The sequence below is a fragment of the Miniopterus natalensis genome, chromosome 21, assembly GCF_054644295.1.
Source record: "Miniopterus natalensis isolate mMinNat1 chromosome 21, mMinNat1.hap1, whole genome shotgun sequence".
NCBI classification, from domain to species: domain Eukaryota; kingdom Metazoa; phylum Chordata; class Mammalia; order Chiroptera; family Miniopteridae; genus Miniopterus; species Miniopterus natalensis.
The window spans coordinates 14,796,790-14,813,341 of NC_142101.1; the positions used below are offsets into that span (position 1 = coordinate 14,796,790).

Below are 16,552 nucleotides of genomic sequence, written 5' to 3' on the forward strand. Positions count from 1 at the left end.
GCATCGGTTTTGCTCCCCTCGCAGCCCCCCGCTTGCAATACTGGGGCGGGCGGGGGGCGATCTGCTTTCTCGGGCGTATCTGCCCCCCCGCCATGCACCCACTACACAAGCTGCACAAAGTGAGCTCCTTAAATAGAAGGGTAATGCCAGCGTGAGCGGGGAGGAAGGAAAAAAAAAAAGACAATTTTCGTTTTTACTTTCGGCAGTGCATCCAGCAAAGCGAAACGAAACGAGAACAATCACTCATAGGGTCAGCCCGGCCAGGAGCAGAGGCCATCGCCCAGGACTTGTCCGCAGGCACATGCAAGCGCGATTCTGCCTGGGGGACGCGACCCCTCGGAGGTCACGCGGGCGCCCGCCGCCGCCGCGGGGCGCCCTCACTAACCCGGTGAACAATAGCCGTTAAGTGCGTGCGGCGGGGACCAGGGGGGCTGCGCGACTCGGGGAAAGAGCGGGACGCTTTAGGAGGCAGGCGCGCCTGTCACTGCGCCCGCGGGCCACCTGCGCCCGCCGAGAGCTCGAAGAAAACCCGGAGAAGTGGAGTTTCGGCGGATCGGGGAGTCGGACGGGGACGTAGGCGACGCAGCGACGCAGCTGCTCTGCGCCTGCGCGGGATGTGCGGCCCGCGCGGGAGCTGAGGTAGGCTTGTCCCGCGGTCAGGTGACCCGCTGACCGGGCGGCGGCGGCGCTGGACGCCACCGGGGACCTGTTGCTTAAGGACGCTTCCTTGGGGTGACCCCCGAAGTGTCTTTCGCCTTCGCGCCAGGCCTGTCGCCGCCGCCGTAAGTGAAGCTTCTCCGCCGCGGGTCAGGGCAAGGGCAGGTCAGGGTCGTTAATTGGGCCCCGTGACTCCACCCCCTTGGCGCGGAGATTCGGGGCGTTTTCGTTCAGGAAAGAGGGGCGTCCGTCTGTCTGGTCCCGACTGCAGACAGTCCTGTTTCGGACCCAGATCCGTGAGTGGCAGCGTTTTCCTTGCGGAAGGGAGATTTTTATTTGCGCGCTCCGGGGCCTTGATGGCTCCATCCTGTGGGAGCAGCCTGGGCGGCGGGGTGGAGCGCCCCCCAGATCTCACATTTCAGATGAAATCTCTGTGAAATCACAGACCTTCCCGCCGTCTTTTCCGACACATTGTGTCGACTCGCTCGGTGTATTTACGTGTCCCTGAGAATATAGACGTCAGGTGCTGGTTCAGAGCACGCGCGCGTGTTACTTGTAATGCGATTTTCATAACCCCCTGCGCTTTTTTTTAATGCGATTTTTATAAACTCCTCCGCTTCTTTTTAATGCGATTTTTATAACCCCTCCGCTTCTTTTTAATGCGATTTTTATAACCCCTCCGCTTCTTTTTAATGCGATTTTTATAACTCCCTTCGCCGCCGCATCCGGGCCGACTGTCCCCTCCTCGCCGGCCTCACCCATGGAACAGGCCTTTTTCACTTTTTTTTTTTTTAATTCGCATTTCTTTTCGTCGTTAGTGAACTTGAGCGCTTCATGTATTTACCAGTCAGGCCTTTTTTTTTTTTTCCCCTCCTAGGAACTGCCCTGTTCGTGTCCTTTGCTCATTTTTTTATTGGGGTGGTTCATCTCTTACCTAGCGGTATATAAAAGCCCTTTAATGGAACGAAAAATGAGCTCGTGTATCCAGTATGTGATACACATTTTTTTTTTTTCCCCCACTCATTTTTGGTCAGTCGTCTTCTCGCATTGTTTATGGGATTTTGACTAGCCAGATGTTTTCATTTTTATGCAGTCAAGTTTATCAGTATATATATATATATATATATATGTGTATATATACATATATATACACACACACATATATATGTGTGTGTATATATATATATATATATATATATATATATATTTTGTAATGGGTTCTTGGTTTTTGTCATGTTTAAAGTCCTTTACCAGATTTCTAAAGCGTTTCCACCCAAGTCCTTTTCCTGTGCTTTGATAGTTTCATTCTTTGCTTTTGAAACCATGCGCTGATCTAGAGTTTGTATTTATATAACGAATGCAAAAAGGATCCGACATTTAAGGAAAACATTACCGATGGCCGGGCCGCCTTTTATGCATAATTAACTGTCCCCCGTGATTTGAAATGGCAGCTTTATTCTGTTTGGATCTAGCTCTGGAATTTATTTGATTCCGTTGATCTGTCTCTCTCATTCTGCCCAGGGCTAAACTGTTTTAAGTACCATAATTTTATGTCCTATTTTGGTGACTGGTAAGGAGAGTATCTCTGTTCATTGTTCTTTTTTTCAGAATTTGCTCTGTTATGCTCGCATTTTTATATTTCCAAGTGACCTTGAACTTTGGCATCATTTAGCCAGGCTCCCAAGATAAATAATCTCAGTATTTTGATCGTGAACTCATTAGTCCTCATATGCTCGCCACCTTTATACAGAATTCAAACTCTCCCAGGCTATGGAAAAAAACAAAAGGGATCATTTGATTCCTGATATTTTTATTATTCTGAGCTAGCCATGTTGGCGGCTGTAAAGATTTCTTGAAAGATGGGATGTTAGTTTGATTACTTTCAGTGTCATTCAACCTTTTTTCATACGTACTCTAAGCCTCAAGCCCAGAATATGGTTTAAAAGAAGCTGTACTGCGACTCAGGGTCATATTGGTTATCGCAGTACATCCTCAGGATCAAAATAATGTTGCCAAAGCTCCAGGAGTTTTTTTAGCTGGTGTAATCCAGTGCTTACCTTGTGCCAGGGGCCTGCTGTAAGTGCTTTATGTGTGCTTCTCATGTAACGATTGCAACAACGCTGTGCTTTAGGTGCTACTGTTAGCTCCATTTTACAGATTGAGGCATAGAGAGTTTAAGTGGCTTTCCTAGGGTCACCCAGCTAATATGTGCCAGAGCCGTGATTTCGACACAGGCAGTTGGCTCCAATGCCTGTGTCTTTAACCACCAAGCTGGTTTTGAGTAAGCTTCCAGAAGGTAGGTCAGTTTCCCTCACTGCATGGCGTTGTTCTAATTGTGCCCAGGTGTCATTTACCTTTGAGCCTGGTAAGCAAAGGGTAGTGTTTTAGGACCCAGAGGGGGTGTAGATGGTAGAGAAGGAAGTAGGGGGAGTTTAATCTGAACTGCTGTAAGGAAGTTCACTTACTGGCAGCTTTTTGGCGTTGTTCTGTATCCACCTGTACTGGGAACAGGTAATTCTCATTTGGAGTCTGGGAAGGGTCACAATTAAAAAGGCTAACAGGAAACTCTCTTACAGATTTTGCATTTTGATAATATAATTAGCTACATTTTCTTTATACAAAGAGCCAAAATTGTGTTTGTTTGTTTACAAGATATGTAAGAAGAATATTAGGGCTAGGGGGATGGTAATATTTTATTACTAAAGCAGTTTGGACCAAAGAAATACTTAAGAGAAAATGGCAGAAACATTTTCCTATTTGTCAGCTAAACGTGATTTACAGGATCTCTTTGTAAATCTTCTGTACTTTGCACCAAACCTGATTTTCTACATTCACATAAAACTGCTGTTAGCTTTCAATTATGAAGAAAGCCTACAAGTTTTCCCTTGGAAGAAAATACTGTGGGCTTGGCAAACCGAAAGGGAAGTGGTTTAGTTATATACAGAGCTTGGCAAGTCTGGAGTGATTTCTCAGCTGGTTCAAAGGTAGATGATACCTGTGAAGAGTTAGAACGCCACCGCAGGGCGAGGGAAACTGGTCTGCCTCCCACAAATGCCATCGTCTAGGAGATGGGGACTGAATGTGGGTATCAACAGAGTAAAATAGCCTCAGGGGTTAAGACATCTGGGTAGCAGTGATTAGTTGCCTGAACACTGCCTTTTCTAGTACAGAATAAATCAGGTGTCTGGCTGGTCATGGATATAAGGGAGCAGAGAGTAAGGCCAGCTGGGTGTTTGCTAAATTATTTGCCCTGTTACCCATGGAGGTGTTCCTGAAATAGTAGTTACCATAGCCCGTTTTTCCAGGGGCAACACCTCGTATGCCAGGAAAGTGAGGGTAGCCTGGTTAGGATGTAATAAGGTAAACAGAACTCGAATACATTGGCACCCAGTTACTTTTTAGTTTGCATTTCAGTTTCAATTGTGTCTTCCTTCTGAACTGTTTCAAATGGCTTCCTTGTTGCTTGTCTCCATGATGTTCAGAATCCCTGTGGATGGTAGAAAAAAGATGTAAAGAGGCTAAAAGGCACATCTAAGCAAATACGCAGTCAGAAATTGGTGGTAGGATGGTGACTATTGCTGAATTGAGGTCTGTCGTGTCTACATCGTGTTCCTTTCTTGCATGGAAATAATGTTGACTTGATTTGATTAGAGTCGGGGAGACTTTTTGTCATAGGTTGGTTCCCCATAAGTACTCTGAGACAGACATAAAGTACAGGAGGTTTATGGGGGGGGTGTGTTCTTGGGATCACTTGTGGGAGGGAAGGGAAGGAGGCAAGAATGCACAGGGAGAGGGGGAGACGTTTGCCATGATGCCATGTCCCCTAAGGCCTCAGCGGACCCCACTGGGCATTCGGAAGCTAGGATGGCCTGTCAGAGTTGGGACAGCAGTCCAGTTGGAGTGGAGAGAGGCCCTTGCATCCCCTTGTTGACCAGTTTCAGGTGAAGTGGCTCTTCTTGGCAGGTAAATTCCCAAAGAAAGGTGGCAGCTCAAGGCCACCCATTGGCAACACTCAGCAGCTGAGGAAATAAGTCCTTCAGTCCCGCAGGGAATCTGGGTGGTGCGTCCCAGCCTCAGAGTAGCCACTAAGATCGCAGGATGTGACTTTGTATTCTCAAAGATGGACCTATTTGATCCTAAAGGCTGTTTCCCCCATATTTTTCTGCTGGGGCCAGAAGCTACTCTGACACCCATTACTTTTCTGCATGATTGGTCTTCACTCCCGTTAGTTATGCTGCTTGTTCTCTTGATGTGGCTACTGATGAGGATGGTGGTAAATAATCAGCAGGTGAAATTTCATTTAATCTCTAAAGGAATGGTCACTGATTTTTCAGAAACTAATTGTAATCACGTGCAATCCCTCCCCTTTTTAACTGCTCCACACATATGCCCATATCCCTTATGCTATTCATACCTCTCTTGGCACTTACCAGTTTTATGTTACAGATTTTAAATTTCTTTTTTTTTTTTTAATATGTTTTTATTGATTTCAGAGAGAGGAAGGGAGAGGGAGACAGAAACATCAATGATGAGAGAGTCATTGATCGGCTGCCTCCTGCACGCCCCCTACGGGGGATCCAGCCTGCAACCCCGGGCTTGTGCCCTCACCAAGAATTGAACCGTGACCTGCTGGTTGGTTCATTGGTTGATGCTCCATGCTGGCTGGGCTAGACTTTAAGTTTCAGTATTTTATTCCCAACTTACCCAAATATTAGCTCTTCAAGCACATATTATATATTTTCAGGCCCTGAAGCACCTTCCACAGTCTTTGCACATTACACACCTCATACGTAAAACTTTTTCACGTGCTCATAGGCCTCGCACCATCTGCAGAGAAATAAAACTATAGAATTTATTGAGAGCAAATACTGAAATGGAGTTTTTTTCCAAGTCTCTTTTTAAGAATCTATACAGTTAATTGGAGCAGTCCCAAGTAAGCACACAATAAATACATTTTGAATTGAACTTGAGTAAATAAAACCAGTAGTTGGCTTTGAAAATAACATATCATTTCTCTCCATTTCTCTTTAGGGCTTACCATGGCTTCTGGTCACACCGTGTTGATGCGGTTGGTAGCCTCAGCATATTCTATTGCTCAAAAGGCAGGAACAATAGTCAGACGTGTTATCGCTGAAGGAGACCTGGGTATCGTGGAGAAGGTACTGAAAAATCTCCTCTTATTTCATACCAACTTCAGTTTTGTTCCTTGTATAGCTCAAGGATGTAATCGTCTGGACGGACTTTAATAGCTGAAATAACCAATGGCTCCCTTATGGGGATTGCAGAATGGTGAGGTCTGGCACTGTGTTGGCAGAAAGAGCAGGAAATGTTTATCCTAGAGAAGAAAGGAGTTGGGATAGTTTCCCTCATATAGTTAAATGGCTGTCAATATGTCTGTTTTCCTCTGAAGTGGTCATCTCTAAACGTGATTGATATATGTCATCTTCAAATTCAACAATTCTCTTCAGAGGTTTCATTCAACAGATATTCAAAGAGCACCTACTGTGCGCCAGATGTAATTCTTTAGGGCATAAAACAAAGATCTCTGCCTGGGTGGCACTACACTTGAGCAGAATAGGACTCTGCATTGAGATAAGCACCAAACCTCAGTGTGGCACAGAAGAGTTGATTTTCATGATCATTCCCGATCTCATTACAAAGCATTTTAAAAATCCCACTGTTTAAGTTCATATAATCTGTAAATTCACCTAATCAGGCGTATTGAGTTACAACATGTCATAATTCTCTGAAAGGAAACTAACAAAGGAGGTTATGGCTGTCAATTCTAAGATTTTTCATGTCTCTCACTAGCATGACTGTCTGATATGTGGATTGAGTGCCATAGGTGGGCTATGTATTAAATATTATGGTTGTTCATTTTTCATTTCAGAAGTAGGAATTTTTTTTTCTATACCCCAGGGAATTGTCTGAGGGCCCCTTCAATTACTAGGATTAGGATTAGTGAGTGACAGTCATGGGAGAATCCATATAAGGAATACCTTTCAAGTAACTCAAGATACAGTTTTTTAGCTTTGATTGCCTGCCTTGAATAAGTTATGAATTTTCTGTCTCTTAACCTGTTTAAGCAAAAGGTTGATCTAGAGATCTTATGAAAGGAATTTCTGAACCGGGGAGAAAATGTTCTCATAATTTAAAAGCTCCTTTCCAAACTTTTACCACGATAAATCCCATGAGGAAAACCAAGCCAAGAAATGAGTTGACTCATTTGGTGTTAAGTTCCCTGAGTCTAAAAACAGATAGTGTCATTCAAATGATATACACACTCATGCCTTAGGAACCAGAAGACGACATTTCCTGCGAGCTGTGCTAAAATTTGGGTTCTTTGTTGCAGACCTCTCCAACCGACCTGCAGACCAAAGCCGACCGGCTGGTACAGATGAGCATATGCTCCTCACTGGCGCGGAAATTCCCCAAGCTAACGATTATAGGGGAAGAGGTAAGACTTGTCAGGGATGCAATATTTATTTATTTAAAATATGTTTTTATTGATTTCAGAGAGAGGAACGGAGAGGGAGAGAGAGATAGAAACATTAATGATGAGAGAGAGCCATTGATCAGCTGCCTCTTGCATGCTCCCTACTGGGGATAGAGCCTGAAACCCTGGCATGTGCCCTGACGGGGAATCAAACTGTGACCTCCTGGTTCACAGGTCGATGCTTAACCACTGAGCCACACCGGCCAAGCTATTGTATTTATTTAAATGCCTGTTTACCATATGGCTGTATAATTGCCGCTTTAATGATTTATATATCACTATTATGATTTCAAGTATTATATCTAGTAGTTTAACGCAAAAATAGTTATGTTCCTTGGACTTGAAGGGAATGTCTGATTGTGAAATATTTGGGTCCGTTTCTAGATCAGATGTCTCCATACTTGACCATTGAAGACATGGTTACCGTTACAATATTCAGCACATAAACTATAAAATAGGCAGAGTTCTAGAACTTTAGAATGAAACGGATTTTGTCTCTGTTTATTTGTTTTTAAGCTAGGCTTATTTACATGTTTGTCCAAAGACTACCACTGTGAAAGTGAAGGAATTGGCATCTCATGTAATCGAGAGAGATGGCAGGACCACTTAATTCTGAAAAGCTTCTAACACTTAAAAATTCTTTTCTTTCTAACTATTCAGGATAACAAAGTTGGGACTCTCTGTAATCGGCTTTGATGAGCCCTGTCTGGTCCTGTAAACAAGTTTGTTGAGTTTGCTTTAAAGCTGCAAACATAAATGGCAGGAATAGTGAAAACCGATGCTGCGGATTTCTCCCGTTACTGACACGAAGGTACTCGGTAGACACTCAGCAGCTTCAGTAACCAGTGTTCTCTAATGTAGGATCTGCCTTGCGAAGAAGTGGATCAAGAGCTGATCGAAGATGGTCAGTGGGAGGAAATACTCAGGAAACCGTGCCCTTCAGAGTACAGCACGATTAAAGAGGAAGATGTATGATCTGCATCATTGCTTAACTCTCTGTTGATCTTTGGTTGTTTGGTTGTGGGTTTTTTTTTGCCATAGTAAGGAAATAAAATTTGCCTATAATGATGAAAAGCTGGTAGTTATAGAATAGAGGCAACCAGGAACTTGAAAACTTTCAGAGCCAATGTAGAGTCTCAGGCCACCATATGGAATGTCTGACTTGTAATGGAGAGTTTAGTTTCATATGCCATTGGATTCTTCTCCATGCTAAAGCTATTATTACAAATCCATTTAGGGAGAAAATCTAACTTTTTATTTAGTAGATTCAGTAGTAAAACATTTCATTGGCAATTGGACCTGAAACGAGATGAAACCAATCACTACCATATATTTTTGAAAGGTCATAAAAATCACCTTGCTTAATACTTTATATAGTTGCTTAAATTAAATCTGTGACTTCAGATAACTATACTTCTTTAATTTTCTACTTTTAGTTGTGTAACCCACATTTATCGTATGCTTACTGTGAATAAGGCGCTTTGCTCTGGGGTATGAAGGATACAAAGAGACTGAGACGTGGTGGTGTCTTTCATCAGAAGTAGCCTCCCTGACAAATTCACATCCTGTTATCGTTGTAGTGGCTAGTGGCTGCGTGGCCTGAATCATGTTAAAAGACCTAAGTTGAGGGGCTTCTTTTTCTGTCTACTGTCAGCTGTATAAACTGTTTATTTTTATTTGCCACATACAAACGGTGACCTTAAGTCAACCAGACTGTCATTTCTTAAATCAACACACCATTTTGGTGCTACTTTAAAGCTTCTTCAGATCACTACATGGAGCTCTATGTTTATGGGACTGTGTTTAGTGTTCACCAGTGAAGCACTTCATTTAAAAAATTTTTATGTCAGACTTTTCTCCAATTTAAGTGGACTTTTTCCATGATTAAAAACAATGAGTTTCCTTTTACTGTCACAAAATTGATGACATCGGTGTAAGCCATCCATAATATAATTTCAAAAATGAGGGGGGAAAAAGAATAGTTTTGGTTAGTCTAATTAAATCTATTTTAAAAAATATTTTGTTGGCTTAATTTGGATATTTCCTTTTATCTTTTAGCTTGTGGTCTGGGTCGATCCTCTGGATGGTACCAAGGAGTACACTGAAGGTTGATATATCTTTCTCATATGATGAGTATAAACATTCAGCATTTCATATGTTGTGTGAAAAGCTGGTATTATGTTTTATGTCTGTGTCCTAAAGCTGTATGTGTGCCCGTCCCAGCTAACTGTTGTTATATATCAGTGATTGTCAAGATAGAGAGAAAACTCATCTTCCAGTACCTCCCACAAGGAATCTACCAGCCCCACACTTCTAACGTCCCTTACATGAGAATAACTAACAGTAAGCCAGTGTTACCAGACTGAACCCTCAGCTTTGTGGGGTAGAACCCCAATGAGAGGCACAGCTATACTGCCCTTGCTCTGGTAGGAGCCAGAGTTTTAGGTTTTAGGAGCACAGCATAAGCTTTGGGTTTTATTTCTGAAATAAACATCTACATAGGGTTTCTTATGTTGGTTCTCAGCTTCATGGCTTAAAAAAAGAAAAATTCTCTAATGCTGTTTGATGGTCCCTGGGCCCCACGTTGAGAAACCTTCCTTTAGAGCCTTAGAATGCAAATCTAGAGAGTAATCCTGGAATAGAGAGTGATCCAGCAGGCAAGAGTGAGTTGGATGGTGATACAAGGGGCACAGAGGGATCTAATGATACTGGCCGTGGGGTTACGGCAGTTTATTTAATTAGTTTTCAAAGTATACTAATGAGACCATGTGTATCAATTCAGGTGAGTGGCCATAGACTCCACTTCTCTCTCTGGTTAGCTCTCTCTTATAATTGGTGAATTTTGCCAGAAGTTGGATCGATCGTGGATGAGTCATTGCAGATTCCTTACCCTTAGTGCAAAAATAACTTGTCGCAATTCGTATGTTGATGATGAGTCATAACATGAAAAAGTTATATAGTAATTGATACTAATTTCTTCTTTGTAGGTCTTCTTGACAATGTGACAGTTCTTATTGGAATTGCTTATGAAGGGAAAGCCATAGCAGGAGTTATTAACCAGCCATATTACAACTACCAGGTATTACTATAATTTACACAGTTTATTATTTTTTTATGCAAGAAGGAAAGAGTTTATTTCAAGAGGCAGCCAGATGAGATGGGGAGAAATCCCAGCCCTGCTTCCCCAAGGCAGAAAAGATGATGGTTTTTAAGGAGTTTGAAAAGGAGCTTTACATGCAAAGGGAGAGGGCCTACGCAGTTCTAACACCTGGTAAAGGGGGTTAGTGATCTGGTGTGGGGGGCAGTTTTTGCAGGATTCCTGCACCAATTCTTCCATATCACCATGTACTTGAGGAGTCATCTCCTAATAGTATAGACTTCTTGGAGTCTCCTGGGTTTTCCTTCATGTTATCTTTAGATTCAGTCTCCTGGTTCCCGGTGTTGCAACAGATAAGCCGTGGCCCAGCGTCTCTGAACCTCAGCAGCACCTGCTCACTTTTTTTCCCCTCTTGAATCACCTCTTCTATGGGAAGCCACGTGCCAGGAAATGGGGCTACTCAAGCAGGCTGCAGAGGGGTCCAGGCGTCAAGGAATGGAGGTCTCTGGCCAGTAACCAGTGAGGGTGGAGACCTCACTGTACAGCTGGCTTTCCCGCTTTCTCATGTAGACACGGGAGAGCTTGGCTGAGGCGGCCAGCAAGTAGATGTCGCCTCCAGCAGGGAGGTGGGGGCAGGGACACACAATAATATTTTATTAGATAAATAATGATAATGTTATACGATTCCTGATATTCTCTAATCCAGTGGTTTTCAGCTTCGTTTCCAGCACATACATTCATCTTTTCAAAATACAGATTCCCACATCACACTCCAGACCTATTGAATCACAACTTCTGGGGCCACTGATACCAGGAATGTATATGTAATGCACACAGTGTATGCCTTATGACTCAAATGCAAAAGTTGGGGAATTACTGATGTGGTTCTTGAGCAGTCTGGTCATTGAGACACCTGATTTACAGGTGGTTCTTCAAGCACATTGAGGAAATGAACCATTCCAACCAGGAAAGATGCTAGCCATGTTGTTTTCCAGGTAATACTATGTAGTGCCTAAATTATAGCCAGCACTAATAACAGAACTAAATATGCTCCTGCACCCTTTTCTCTTATTTCTCTCTCTAATATAGTTGGACTTTCTACTGTACTCCCAAGAAATTGTCTTCCTTAGGAGCAAGAGATTAATGTAATTCCAAAGCAAGAATATATCATTAAGTCACATTAAATGTGAAAGGAAAGTATTGAGATAAATACTTAAGGTATTTACATCAGTCTGACCTGGATAGAACTTTAGAGAAACAAAATAACCAGAGTGGGGACTCTTACTTTTGAATTTGCAGTTTGAGTTAAGAGCAAGATTAATCTCTACTTCTAAGATAAAGTTGTTTTATTCTGCCATTTGTATGATAATAACTTTATTTATAATCATGTGCTTCTTGGGATTATTTAGCGAAACTAGTTAATGCATTACTGGTAAAGTTTCTCATATTAAGCACCCACTGGTTCTTTTAGTATGTTTATATAGTATTAATACACAGAAATAAATTTGTGCATATTATGTAAACTTTAAAATGAGTTAATACTGTTACTTAGGGGAGAGACATTTTATTTGTAGATAACTAACGCATAGCACCTTTCCATCATAAAAGGATCTGAGTGCTTAGAAGTTGTTAACCGTTTCCATCCCTTCTGAGATTAGAAAAATTGTATTCATTTTCCACAGAACAAGGAAAAGCGGAAGTTAAGGGGACACAGGAATGAAGCAAAGGTGAGGAAAATAGCTAGGGTTTGGCTCCACTAGCGATGAGGTTGGAAACCCGTGTCACCAGCTAGTGTTTGTCGAGCCCACGTTCCGGCTCACCTTCTCCTGTTCTGCTGCTCTCCTTTGTTACCTGTCCCTTCGCTGCATTCCCTTCTGTTTGCTCCCTCTCTCCATCCTTCCTTCCTTCCCTCTTGCTTATGCCTTAAGACATGTTGCAATAAGCAGAAAGTTGCTCGGCTCTGTTGGATAGTAGCCAAGGCTGAATATTCCATTTTAAATCATCATCGCCATAATAGCTAACGTTTATCGAGAGTTTACTGTATCCTGCCAGACTCAAGGGGTTCACACGCATTATCTCATTTAATATTCCCCATCGCCCATTAAGGAAACCCTTCTCCCTGTTGTAAAGAAAAGGAAACCAAAGCAAGGAACTTACCCTGGGTTGCCCAGTTTGTCGACAGCAGGTCTGGGATTCAAACCCCAGTCCAAGCTCTTACCCATTACTCTATATTGCTCTCCTGAGCTGGATGAAAGACTTTTAACAGTTAAAATTCCATTATTGCTTCTAACAGCTACTAAAACTGTTGTTGGGTCTATATCACAGCTCAGTTTCTCCCTCTGTCCACTCATGCTGCCTTCCCTCCCTTCCACAGGTATTGATCCCAGGGCACTCCTCAGTAAACACCCTACCCATCTCAGAGTCCGCTTCCCTAGGAATCCCTAGGAATCCAGCCTGCAACACCAGCCATTTCATTATAACAATGCCCAGAGTGCTGCTGAAGGGCAAATAAGATGATGTGTTTGAAAGCATGTGACAAGTAAACTGAGGCAGTATAGTCTAATGAGGAGGCTTTGAACACAGATGAGCCCAAGTTGGTTATGATCTTCTTACTTAATGATTCCAATCTCTTTTTTTCTCACCTGTAAACTAAGGTGATAATACCTACTCCATGGGGTGGTTCTGGAGATTAAATGAGATAATACATGTAAAGCACTTAGTATGGTGCCTGGTATGTGTTAAGTATTCAGTAAAATGTGTGTCTGTATGTCTATTATGTTAAATAATGCTATTTTGATGACCTTGTGCTAATCATTCTATGCATGTTTTACTTTCCATGAAATTCAGGTTATGTGTTTCTATACTAAGTGAATAGCCATAAACAATGTGGTTGAAAATTCTTAGAGCTCTGCAAAGGAGAATACAGATTCTTAGATTGCATTGTCATCATTTTAGTACCACCCTTGTGAGTAAAGTCCTTGACCTCGATCTCCATTAGCCATCCCTACCAGCCTAGTCAGTTATTCTGTCTCCATAGCAGCAAAATGCATTTTCACCATTACCTATCATGTTAACTCGATCCTTACTGTTTCTTGGATATTGAGAAGTAGTGATCAGTACCTGGTGTTTCATTTCCTGGGCCCTTCAGTACCTTTGGCAAAGAGCTATTTCAGATACAATAAGGAGATTATTTGATTTGAAGAGGAGCCATAATTAGCATCAATTTCCTGAGGACTCCAGGGAATACCTTTGAAACCCAATTATTAACCCGAACAAAAAAGGATAATCTGTTGATTCTCTAGGGAAAATTTCTTTGTCAATGGTATTGTTTTGTACTTTATAACATTCTCATGCTTTTATGTTCTAAAAATCATGATGCTGTGACAGCTAAGACAGCTAAATATTCCATTTATGGCTCACATTTCCTCCTGGTGATTATAAGCTGTACTGTTGTTTCCCCCGTTTACACAGGCAGGACCAGATGCTGTGCTGGGAAGGACAATCTGGGGAGTTTTAGGCTTAGGCGCTTTTGGCTTTCAGCTGAAAGAAGTGCCGGCTGGGAAACACATTATTACCACCACCAGATCCCACAGCAACAAGCTGGTTACCGACTGCGTCACTGCCATGAACCCTGATGACGTGCTCCGAGTGGGTGGAGCAGGTAACAAGGTAGGAGTTCCTGCTCTGAAAGGCAGTTGAGTCACTGAACGAAACACTGAGCTTTTAACAAAGGTGAAATAAGAGTTTGGGAGAAGAGATCAGAGATTGTGATTTGCCATTCAAAGCACATTTCAGCAACATTCGAATTTTTAAAAAAATGTGAAGGTTGCCTCCCATACTCACCCTGACTGGGGATCGAATGGAAATCTTTTGGTGTATGGGACAACGTGGCAACCTACTGAGCCGCCCGGCCAGGGCTCTTAGTCTGTGTATTTAAAATCTGAGCTTTACAGTACTATTTTACAGTTTAACCAAAAGAAAAATCATGACATACAGAATGTATCAAAACAGAAAGTAAAGAATCAAAGCTTGATAAAGCAAGTTACTGTTTTGAGTCCTGCAGTTTCTATAGGTGGCCTCAGTTTTATATGAGTGTTACAAGAATTACTAAGATGACCGTTTAGAAATTCTCATTTTGGCAGTGCAAATAATGGATATGACCCCCAAAACAAGTAACTAACTACTTGCTAGACTGACTAGCCAGCATCACACATCTGTTAGGATTTACTGCAGTTTAATACATTGTTGTCCTCATTGATATTGCTCTATCCTTTGTATAATAATGGTCAGTTGCTTCAAGATTAAACAACTTTATTTTTTACAGTAAATATATGTTGCTTTTACAGTAAGAAAGAAAAACAACGTAAAAAAACCCTATTTTACCTAACTTGGACTATGGGGACTGTTCAGATATCCTTCTCGTAACTTACTGACCACTTCCCCCCCTCGGATATTATTGTGCACATATTCTGTATGTCTCTTCATAATAGTCTTGTCATTTAAACCTGCTAAAGGCTTTCACTTAAGCAGAGTCTAACAGGAGTTGAAATATATTTGATAGAAACAAGCCATTTTCTCTTAGTTTTACCTCATTTGTTTCATGGTTGAGAGATAATTATTGCCTTTAACTTTCCAGATTATTCAGCTGATTGAAGGCAAAGCTTCTGCCTATGTGTTTGCAAGTCCTGGGTGTAAGAAGTGGGATACTTGTGCTCCAGAAGTTATCTTACATGCTGTGGGAGGTTAGTCCATTTTATTTCAGGGGATGACAGTTTTTATATTATGCTGATACCACTTTACCTAGGCTCCTAGGATGTTTTGATTTTTTTTATCCTATTTTTATTCCTATCACATTATTTTACCAGTATCTCATTAACATATTACATGATGAGGAAGTTAAATTCAGCACCATCCATTCTCATTAGAATGGTAAGTGAAACTATAATAGTTACATTTTATGAACATACTTCACTTAGACTCTTACCAAATCAAGTGTTAATGTCAAACAGTAGAGTAAAGAAAGCATTTTTGAAAATAGGACTAGAGATGATGAAGTATAACCACCTGGAAAAGTAAGCAACTCAGGAGAAGTGAATTGATACTGATAGATATAAACTGAAAATGCTAAATGTAATTATTTTAATCCAAAGGGAAAAATAATGTTTTATCCTGCAGTTAGTTAACATTGCTCTGTAGTCTTAGATTTCAAGGTAATTAACACTTAACCCTTATCTTCCTTACCCAGAACTAATTGGATATTATTGCATAGGGAAGCAAGAGGCCTTAAAAATGATGCACTGTAATGGCAGAATCAGACATTAATGGTGCACTGGTGTTTTTTTCTGTAGGCAAGTTAACCGATGTCCATGGAAACGGCCTTCAGTATAACAAGGAGGTGAAGCACATGAACTCCGCTGGGGTCCTGGCCTCCCTGAGGAATCATGACTACTACACAAGTCGAGTTCCCGAATCTGTTAAAAATGCACTCGTTCCTTAAAGGAACATCTCGCTGACTTAGCCAAGAGAAGGACAGCTGCAGGAAGAGGAGAGAGGAGAGGTAACCATGTTCCCAAGGTCTCAGCCCTGGATCAGGAGATCCTTGAAGTTGATCCTGACACTAAGGAAATGCCGAAGCTCTTGACTCGGGCAGTCTGTCCAACCTGTAGGTCACTCAGCCTACCATTGGTATGAATTTCAAAACACCCCATGGAGCCATTTGAATCTTTCTGCAGCTCTGCAATATTATCAATAAACCACAAACAATCTAAAAAAAATGCACTGGTTCTTTAAAGGAACATCTCATTGACAGCTAGGAGAAGGGCTTGGTTCTCAAAATAATACTGTTTAAGAACAATTGGGTATAATTAGAGCTTCTTACTGATCAGTGATTTATTTCTAGGTACTTAGGAGTAGAAAATAGATTTTTAAAACCGTGATTAATCAACCAGACCAATGTTGAGAATTGGAGAATCTGTAAAGTCTGTCACATTTCATTTCCCCCTCTTATTGGGAGAAATGAAAGAAAGGTTTAGTCTCAACTGACTGTCTCAGTCAGTTGTTTAATCAACATTCCTATTGTATAAACCAGACTTCTTTAGGGCACAGAAGCACAAGTTGTTACCTGAATCTCATTCTTGTTTTCACAGTAATTTTTAAAATTTTCCTGTTATGAATACACAGAAATTATATATGTTATTATGTATGTTGATGAAACAGATTTATGGAAAAATTGCCTCTTTATAATAAATTATTTCATTCTAGCTGGTCTCTGTCCAATGCTTTATTTTATTTTTTGTTTTTAT

At 41.5% G+C, this 16,552-nt stretch overlaps 1 protein-coding gene across 3 annotated transcripts; it reads left to right on the forward strand.

Moving 5' to 3' along the window:
• The first annotated feature begins 646 nt into the window (after nt 1-646).
• On the forward strand, nt 647-16,510 carry BPNT1 (3'(2'), 5'-bisphosphate nucleotidase 1). Of its 3 annotated transcripts, XM_087829042.1 has the most exons (10): nt 647-782; nt 5,689-5,816; nt 7,010-7,114; nt 8,015-8,122; nt 9,212-9,260; nt 10,141-10,232; nt 11,933-11,977; nt 13,722-13,919; nt 14,887-14,992; nt 15,599-16,510. In XM_087829042.1, the coding sequence occupies exons 2-10, from the start codon at nt 5,697-5,699 to the stop codon at nt 15,745-15,747; spliced, it is 972 nt and encodes a 323-aa protein (XP_087685168.1). In that variant the 5' UTR covers nt 647-782; nt 5,689-5,696; the 3' UTR covers nt 15,748-16,510. The 3 variants fall into 3 exon arrangements, with proteins under 3 accessions (XP_087685168.1, XP_016076705.1, XP_016076706.1); XM_016221219.2 differs by lacking the exon at nt 11,933-11,977 and having other exon boundaries at nt 650-782; XM_016221220.2 differs by lacking the exons at nt 647-782; nt 11,933-11,977 and adding an exon at nt 929-953.
• Nucleotides 16,511-16,552: the final 42 nt, after the last annotated feature.

Coding starts and splice junctions, on each gene's coding strand:
- BPNT1 (XM_087829042.1), top strand. CDS start 5,697: ATGGCTTCTGGTCACACCGTGTTGATGCGGTTGGTAGCCTCAGCATAT. Junction 10,233..11,932: donor AGCCATATTACAACTACCAG/GTATTACTATAA, acceptor CATTTTCCACAG/AACAAGGAAAAGCGGAAGTT. Junction 11,978..13,721: donor GACACAGGAATGAAGCAAAG/GTGAGGAAAATA, acceptor CCGTTTACACAG/GCAGGACCAGATGCTGTGCT.